The sequence below is a fragment of the Protomyctophum bolini genome, assembly GCF_963924005.1.
Source record: "Protomyctophum bolini genome assembly, chromosome: 15".
Classification (NCBI taxonomy): domain Eukaryota; kingdom Metazoa; phylum Chordata; class Actinopteri; order Myctophiformes; family Myctophidae; genus Protomyctophum; species Protomyctophum bolini.
In genome coordinates, this window is record NC_137876.1 from 30,369,409 (window position 1) to 30,378,607 (window position 9,199).

General features: G+C 45.7%; 1 protein-coding gene across 1 annotated transcript; it reads right to left on the reverse strand.

Annotated features, from left to right (window-relative positions):
- Positions 1 to 731: 731 nt before the first annotated feature.
- nusap1 (nucleolar and spindle associated protein 1) lies at positions 732 to 4,848 on the reverse strand. Its single transcript, XM_080784155.1, has 11 exons — positions 4,494 to 4,848; positions 4,244 to 4,300; positions 3,654 to 3,830; positions 3,118 to 3,277; positions 2,846 to 2,935; positions 2,612 to 2,724; positions 2,201 to 2,367; positions 1,784 to 1,944; positions 1,175 to 1,291; positions 985 to 1,090; positions 732 to 856 (listed from the first exon to the last, which is right to left on the reverse strand). Exons 1-11 carry the CDS (start codon positions 4,572 to 4,574, stop codon positions 769 to 771), a joined length of 1,317 nt encoding a protein of 438 aa, XP_080640281.1. The 5' UTR covers positions 4,575 to 4,848; the 3' UTR covers positions 732 to 768.
- Between the last annotated feature and the right edge of the window lie 4,351 nt (positions 4,849 to 9,199).

Below are 9,199 nucleotides of genomic sequence, written 5' to 3' on the forward strand. Positions count from 1 at the left end.
TCTAATGTTTGACTGATTTTCTACAGACCTTTTGTTCATGTATATTGTATTTGGTAAGGGTAGGCATACAGTAATTTTTGGTCATAACTAGTTACATTAACTGACGACAAATAAAACATTGAAAATGAAGATTGTCATGAAGTCATCCACAGCATTCAACATCATTTTATTTTACAAGTTATGACCCACAGCAGGGCTACACTAAGATCACGCTCTACCACGAGTCACTTTCTTTCAACACCAGTTGCTGTTGTACTGCATATATTATAACCTATAACCACCCAATGTAGCGCAAATAGACTGCATTAAATGGCAATAGCATTAGCAAACTATTTTAGCGCTTGCTTGGCGATCCGCTTCAGCACCGCCTATCACGCATGCCAGAGAAACGGGGAGGCGGATGCGTAATAACAGCAATTGGTGTTGAACAAAGTGACTCACTGCTCTACCCCCCTCTCTCTCTGACATGTTGCCATCTCCCCTCCTTTACAATGAGCATGTTTTGTTGCTAAGCCACTGTACATGAAAATGGATATGCACATTAATGTATTGTAACTGAAAACATGGAAACTGGAACTGGAAACAGTGGCAGAATGAAACCGTTAAAATGATTAAGCTGCATTCAAAATATAAACCATAACAGAAGAATCTCAGTACTTAAAAGTACAATGGTAACAATCTACAGTAAAAAAAAACAATACATTGCATGTACAAAACAACCTTAACCTTAACCATTTGAAATGTATTTTCAAAACTGGACTGCCAAGGTTAAGACATTACAAGGCCCCTCCTGGCTCCAAGAATGTCTTCCTTCTTCTGTTTTCTGTCTTTGACGTGCTTCACTCTCCTGTCATCCCTTAGAAAATAGGACACCGTAAACCATGTATTAAACACAAGCTGTAAATACCCAGCACCCCCGGATTATTTGCTAAACTTTACTTTTGAATAATGAAAGACCCGTTTTCAAAGCTTGGTCAAATATACCTTGTTTCGACCTGGTGCTGTTTGTATTTTTTCTGATGAGATTGAGAGATCTGAAAGTCGTTTCCTGCTGTGTTTTCTCCAGTCTCTCCAAATGCCTTCAGTTTTCCTATGAAAAAAAGACAAACAAAAATCAGACTTAACCAATCGTGTCATATTTAAGCAGCAGAGAATTTTAAAATGCCAGGCATACCTTTATGGGGCTTGTATGCGAGGGGACGAGCCAGACTTTCTTTCAGGTCAAAGCATGGCTTCTTGTTGTTTCCAGGGGAGTTTGAAACACTTACATTGCCCATGAAAACAAATGTTCCTTTGGAATTCAGAAAAATAAGTATGAGAGTCAGAGAGGCAAATACATAGCAAATAGATCATGTTACAATGAATGAGTTACAAAATGCATACACATGTAGTCGGGCTCCCCCAGAGTTAGTGTCGAAGTGTCCTTGAGCAAGACACTGAACCCCAATTGCTCCGGATGTGCTGCTTGGTGCCTTGCATGGTTTCCGCCGCCATCGGTGTATGAATGCGTGTGTGAATGGGTGAATTGATGTACGCAGGGCTTAAAGCCAAAAACAATCCCAAGACTGAAAATGTTTTTTTGCAAATCTGCACTGATCTCATTAAATGACCCCTATGAGATCCTCAGGACTGAAATCAGTCCACAGAACCGAGAACTTTAAGCCCTGTGTACAATCTATGTAAAGCACCATGGATAAAGGCGCTACAGTATATAAATGCACCATACATTTAGTTCCTGCACCAGTGTGTCCTTCAAATGGTAGTATGTATGGCATGATGTTACCTGGGGTCTTCATAGCCGAGACGTTAGTCTTTACTGGGTTGACCTTTCCTCCATCATTGTTCCGTTTTCCTGGGGTGCCCAAGGAGATACATGTTGACATACGTGCTGGAGTCTTCACCAAGGTCCTCTTATGTTCATTGTCCTGTGTGGCTTGGGAGAACCTGCAACAAGTAGTTGACATTTGGTCGTTTTATTGTACCATGACATGTGCATTTTGACTTTTTGGACATCCTCAAGATGCACTAATCGTCCATACATTTTCTGACTCAGTTATTTATTACATTCACACCTGGGCAATGCCCATTACAACACGTTTTTGCTGGGCATAGACCAGCAGTAGAGCATTGGGTCTGCCCCCGAAACAAGACCATGGAAAACAAACCATGATCAAGAGGACGATGTAGAACAGCATCTCACCTAACATTGATCCTGCGAGTGGACAAGACGGATGGCCTGAACAGAGCATCGTCCTTCTGGGAAGGTTTCTTAAGCACAGGTTTACTGGCTGAGGTTTGTCTGCATTTGTCATCAGCTGGTTTGCTCAGTGCAGGGCTGAACAAGGAAGCACGGCATGGGGGTGGCTTCTATAAATTAAATATATAAAAAAAAAAAATATATATATATATATATATATATATATACACATACACACACACACACACACACACACACACACACACAGAAAGTGTTTGGAACTGCTAGCCAGTAGTGGTTTTGAAAGAGAATGTTCAATTAGTGATTGAGTGATTAATTGTGAGTCAATAAAAAAAAAAAAATACTATCATGCTGATATTTCAACAATGTAATTTCAGTAATTCACTTGATTACCTTAAGGTCTTTCACTGAATTACTGTAAGTTTCCATCTGCTTCTGCTTCCTCTCGACGTAGGAGTCAATGGACTCCATCTTTTTAAAATGTGCCTCGTGTAGTTTTTTGAAGTCTGTACAAAACAGTATTCAGAGAAACAGTAGTAGTAAGATGAAAATAGTGCATATGTAAAAGATTGGTGAAACTTTCAGGAAACCAAATTAACTGTAGTGCAAGAAAAGAAAAAAACGTACTGGGTGTAGCCGGCTTCAAGGCCTTAGACTTATTCAAGAGTCCTTCATGGCGTGGGATTTTACCAGCTTTCCTTGCTTTTGGGCCATTGTCTAATATACAAACGAAATATACATTTATTTACAAAAGGCAACAATGGATGTAGAGAAAAACATTTTAAGCAACCTTCTGGAGCGTTTCCGGCAGCTATTCTATACAATATTAGCAAAATAATTATGATTATGATCTATTGATCTAGTACAGCCCACCCCTTTTCAATTTATTTTTTACTGACCTGTGACACCACCCACTGGGATTTCATCTGCAAGATGAGGCTGTTGTTCATTTACACCAATATCACTTATCTCAGTGGGGACAATCGCACCAGAACCACCAGTGGGTGAATACCGCTTCCTTTTGGCACTCCCTGCACCAGCTTCAGGAACTTCATTTTCCTTTTGAATTAGAGACAAATTGTTACTTTACTCCAATCTCAGTAAAAGTGTATATTATGCAATATGTGCATGTGCACGAACACCACAAACATTAGCTTCCGATATCCCTACTCATGATGTACCCATTTAGCTGAGACATTTAGCAGACGCTCTTGATCCAGAGCGATTTACAATAAGCAAGGACAACACACACTGACAGTAATACATCAAATGCATAGAAATAGTAATCTAGGAGACTAGCAGAGTGTAGAGTAGCGACACACTTTGATCTCGCCGCAAAGCGGTGCCTATGGGCTATAGTTCCAAACAGTAGAATATCATCTTAGTTTGCACTGATAGTGATTACTCATTACTTCCGAGGGACAACAGACAATACCTTGGATGCTGGAAGTTCTGTCTCAGAGATGTTTCTCTTGGATTTCTTTCCCTTGCCACGCTTGGTCACAAATGATATTGGGTTGAAGACTGGCTCATCAGTTACTGCGTTATCATCTTGGACAAGAGGTTGGCTTTCGTTTATGTCCACTTGAGGATCCACATTTCTCTCAGTCTCCTAAAATAACATGGAAATAAAATACCTGGTTAGTGAGAAGAGAACCCGTGTTCAACTCTACGGTTAAACTAGAAGAAGCCTCGGCTCGTACACATATAACAGGATAATGAGAACATTACATTGATTTTGATTGATTGAAATATGTATTAACAGTTTGCAGAATTACAGTACATTTGAGTGGACGACCCAATTAAGCATTACACTTGTTTATAAGAGGGTCCACCATGTTCAATTCATCAAAACATTTAGAGACCAAATACACTTTTATATAGACAAAGAACAGAACAGGAATTCATCATAAAGTGAACAATGACTAAATTATATCATTAGAGTTGCTACATTAGAGTAAGAGTTACTTAAAGTCTTAAACATAAACAAATATGATAAGCAACAGTTATATTGACGAAACGTACCTGAACGCTCTCCTCTTGTTGGTAATGCCGTTTGATCGCCATAAGCAGCTTCTCCGCCTGTTTAAGATACAAATATAACGTTTCATTCGGCTCACATTACGTCTATCAAGGCCCCCAGGTAATATGAACATGACATGTACATATAGTTTCGTCGTCTTTTTGGCGAGTGAAACGATTAACACAAATAACTAGCTTTAGCAACGAGTGACTGGACTTTTCATGTTTGAAGTCATTGTATAGTCGTTGTTACCTTCATCTTGTTGTAGGCTTTAATCCCAAGTTCTTTTGCAAGACATCGCAGCTCCACATACTTCATGGAGTCAAAATCCATTTCCCCCCCCGATAGTTGATGTAATTTCGAAGACAACGTTGTTTGTTTCTCTCATACGTTCCCCAAACACTCGGTTATGCAGCTCTCAGTCACACAGTCAGACACTCACGCACACAATATCCTCATTATCCTGTTACAACCGCCTTGAGTTGACGCCGACGGTTAAAAAAACCCTCTCTTTTCAAAAACATGGAGCGTGCGGCATTTTATTGGCTCGTTGGTGCAAGCGGAAGTGCCCCTGCGACCAATGTGGGCTACGGTGTGTTTACCGGTTCCGCCCACTTCCAATTTCTTTCTCTTTAAAAAAAAAGTTTTTTATGATCAGACAAGACATTAACACAATCTATTATCCCACGATACAAATAACTAAATGCACTACATTTAGAGTACCCTCACTTCCTTCGTTTGATTTAACTTATTAAATTACATCATTACACAATGCACATACGGTATCTCATCTGATATTTCTAACCGCTTGGGGGCAGTGCTGCATCAAACTAACGTAGGAGGGAGATGGTGTTGTTTAAAAATGAATTAATCTACGCAGTTTCTTAGAAAAGCAGTAAACTTGTTGCTACGATGGAGTCTGGGCGAAAATACCTCATGACCTTTCATTGTGAGCAATGTAACACTGTGCTTGGGGACTCTCTTGGGGTTTGTGGAGAGATGGAATGTTTAGACTCGATTTTATGCTCAAGTAAGTTTACACCCACAGGCTCACATAATGCATAGCAGCATGTGGTGCAAAGTCCCCAGGGCTAGATTTACATTTAATGTCAATACTATGAATAAAACAAATGTCACGTTCACAGCCGTGTGGATCTACTGTTCTTCGAGATAATTAAGTTGTCGTCGTACTAACCTGAATAAGTGCGTTTTTCATACTAGGGTTAACGTAGGTTACGTAGGTAACCACGGTTATGTGAGCGATTGGATCACTCCAATATATGATAGTTCCGTCCGCAGGCGGAGCGTCGAGCGGACTTACCGATGATCCCGTGCTAACAGCCACGGGAAAATGACGTGTGAGTGAGGCACCGCCTCCCGAGGTTACTTTGCTCGCACACGTCATTTCCCCTTCCTCGTACCCTTTCCGAGGCGCGATAGATCACCGCGACTATAATTGGAGTGATCCAATCGCTCACATAACCGTGGTTACCTACGTAACCTACGTTATGTAGCGCTATATTGGATCACTCCAATATATGATAGTACACTACCAGATCAGTCGGGGACCTATCAATGAGAACAAGAGCCAGGCCCTCCCGGTGGGAGCGGCCAGCCCCAGCTCAATCACAAAGAGGGGCCCACTGTCTCCGAAGGAGCAGAGGCCACCCCTAAAACGGCTTGTTCCAACCGGTTCTCAGGGACCACATTGACGCGGTAGAACCTGGTGAAGGTACTAGGCGACGTCCAGCTGGCTGAGGCACAGATGTCCGAAAGGGGGACACCCTTAAGCTGCGCCCAAGAAGTAGCCATGCCCCGAACCGAGTGCGCCACCACCGCGGGCGGCAGAACCTGCCCCGCCAAGTGGTAAGCACAGGCAATTGTATCAACAAGCCAATGTGAGAGTCTTTGCTTTGAGAGCCTTTGGCCCAAGACTCTATCACCATAGCATACGAAGAGCTGATCAGTCAGTCTGACCGCCTTCGTTCGCACGACGTAGGCGTCCAAAGCCCTCACCGGGCAGAGGACGTGAGGAGCCTCACCCGAGCCCTCCCCACTCAAGGGAGGGACATAGGCAGACAGGTGAAGAGGCCGATTCACATGTCCCACAGACAGAACCTTCGGCAGAAAGGAAGAATTGGGTCGCAAAGTAATACTCGATTTACCGGGACCCATCTGGAGACACTCTGCGCTCGTAGAGAGCGCATGGAGCTCCCCAACCCTCTTTGCAGAGGTGACTGCCAAGAGAAACTCAGTCTTCCATGAAAGGTGCTGAAGAGAGGCAGTATCCAGGGGCTCGAAGGGAGGCTTCCCGAGTGCTGAGAGCACCAAGCCAAGGTCCCACGTGGGGACCTGAAGAGCCTTCACTGGGTGGAGGCGCCTTACTCCTTTCATAAAGCGTGACAGCAATGGATGGTTACCCAGCCGTCCGTCAAAGCCATCAGAATGGCATGCAGAGATAGCGGCCATATACACCTTTAGAGTGTTGGCCGCCCTGCCCTCGTCCAGCAGTGACTGCAGAAAGTGTAGCACAATCTGAACATCACAGTGCTCCGGGTCAGCACCACAGGTCGCGCACCAAGTGCGGAACCGGCGCCAACAAACCTGGTGTGTTGCAACCGTAGACGGGGCTCTGGAACTCTGCAACTTACGTAGAACTCCCTCTGGGAGACCTAGACCCGACCACCTGCGCCTCTCAGGGGCCAAGCCCATAGCTGGAGGCGATCGGGGCGGGGGTGCCACAGGGCTCCCTGAGCCTGCAAAAGCAGGTCGGGCCTCTGAGGCAACTGCCACGGTGTCCCCGCGACCAGAGACAGTAGCACCCTGAACCAAGGGCGTCTCGGCCAGCGTGGGGCTATCAGAAGCAACCGATGTCCCTCCCTCCCGACTCTGTCCAGCGCAGCCTGGATCAGGGGAAATGGAGGGAAGGCATAGAGCCGCGTCAGCGGCCAGTCGTGAGCTACGGCATCCAGGCCCAGAGGCCCTGGAGGATTTGCCAGTGAGAACCAACTGGGGCAGTGAGCGGTTTCCTGGGAGGCAAACAGGTCCACCTGTGCCCTCCAAAACCTGTTCCACAGTTGTTGCACGACCTGAGGGTGGAGACGCCAGTCCCCCTCTTTCGGTCCGTCTCTGGACAGCATGTCCGCTGCAGAGTTCTGGACCCCCGGGACATACGTGGCCCGAAGAGATGGGAAGTGAGCCTGAGCCCAAACTAAGAGCTCCCGCGTCATCTCGTGGAGACGGCGGGATCTCAATCCACCTTGATGGTTGAAGGCCACCACCGTAGTGTTGTCTGACCCGACCCACACATGCCGGCCTTCCAAACACTGAGGAAAATCCCATAGAGCTAGGCGCACAGCTCTGAGCTCTAGGACGTCGACGTGTCGGACCATCCGTCCCAGGTGGAACCGGTGGAGAAGGACAGAATACTTTCACTGCTCTGTCTGTCCTGGCTTGGCCGGCACCTTGGAGTGTAAAGACCAAGTGTGCAACATAGGAGCCCAGCAGCATGGCTGCATTAAGGCGGGCCACAGCGGCCAGGACATTAACGTGCCGTTCAGGAGCTGGTGACTTGTCGACTCGTCGCAGGTCCCAGCAACCATCGTACTTCTCTACGGCGTCTGACAGCCGGAGTGCCCACAGCAGGGAGACTGCCACCGCCGGTGGGGTCTTGCCCATAATCTTCCACACTCACAGGTGGGAAGTGGCCATCCCGGTGCTGCACCGTCCCAGATGGGGGAGGCGATTGTCACCAGGGAAGGAGCCTTGTGGGTCGACGGCCTCTAGCCAGGATGCGTAAAGCGAGCCAATAGAGCCCGTCAGGTCGCAGGCTCGACAGCGCAAGGGGAAAGGTTGACTACCTAGTCACCTCCCTACTAGGTCACGCCTAAATGTCGTCGGGATCGGACTCGAGCCCGCGACACGCTGTCGGGCCGGGATACCAGCCTAGATGCCTGGACCACAAGGCCGGCCCAGGCCAGAGTCCTGCCACCACTGGGTGTGCATGCTCTAGACCCAGGCAACAAAGCAGACACAGTGCCCGATGGGCTGTGGCCAGCTCTAAGCTAACAAGCAGCGAAGGCTACCGCCAAAGCTAGACTGTATAAACCTGCATCACACGTCGTATATCAGCCTTCGGCTCATACGGGTGACAGGACAGAAATATAATATGTACAGTATATTATATATAAAGCTTCATCGCACTTATTCAGGCGATAGGACAGAAGTATAATATACACCGTCACTGGTGTAATGTAACGTACACATACACATCAGACTTCACCACACACCGTATATCGGCCCTTGGCCTATACGGGTGACAGAAGTCAGATATATAGCATTTAAAGCTGCATCAAACACTGCATATCGACCCCTGGCGTATACGCATAATAGGGTAGAAGTATAATACATAGTTACTGTGTAACGTGCAATATACTGGCAGATAAACCTCAGCACCCACCGTATATTGGCCCTGGCCTATACGGGTGATAGTCTACAGACAACAGTCACCTGTCAGCTGTGCAACACAGGAACACATAAAGCTGTATCACACACCGTACATTCGCCTGTGGCTTATACGGGTGATAAGACATTATATACCCGGTTACCTGTGTAACGTATATAATATACAATATATGCTATATCACACACCATATATTGGCCTAGCTTTAGCTCATATGGGTGACAGCACAGAAAGAGTTAAATATACAGATAAACAGTTACTATTGAACTCACAAATGTATAAAGCTTTATCACACCGTACGTTAGCCCGTGGCTTATACGGGTGACAAGACAGAGAATATTATATACCCAGTTACCCTGTAACGTATATAATATACAACATATGCTATATCACACACCATATATTGGCCTAGCTTCAGCTCATATGGGTGACAGGCAGCACAGAGAGATAAATATACAGATGAACAGTTACTATTGAACTTACAAATGTATACATA

Coding starts and splice junctions, on each gene's coding strand:
- nusap1 (XM_080784155.1), bottom strand. CDS start 4,574: ATGGATTTTGACTCCATGAAGTATGTGGAGCTGCGATGTCTTGCAAAA. Junction 4,301..4,493: donor AAGCCTACAACAAGATGAAG/GTAACAACGACT, acceptor TATCTTAAACAG/GCGGAGAAGCTGCTTATGGC. Junction 857..984: donor CAGCACCAGGTCGAAACAAG/GTATATTTGACC, acceptor CTATTTTCTAAG/GGATGACAGGAGAGTGAAGC.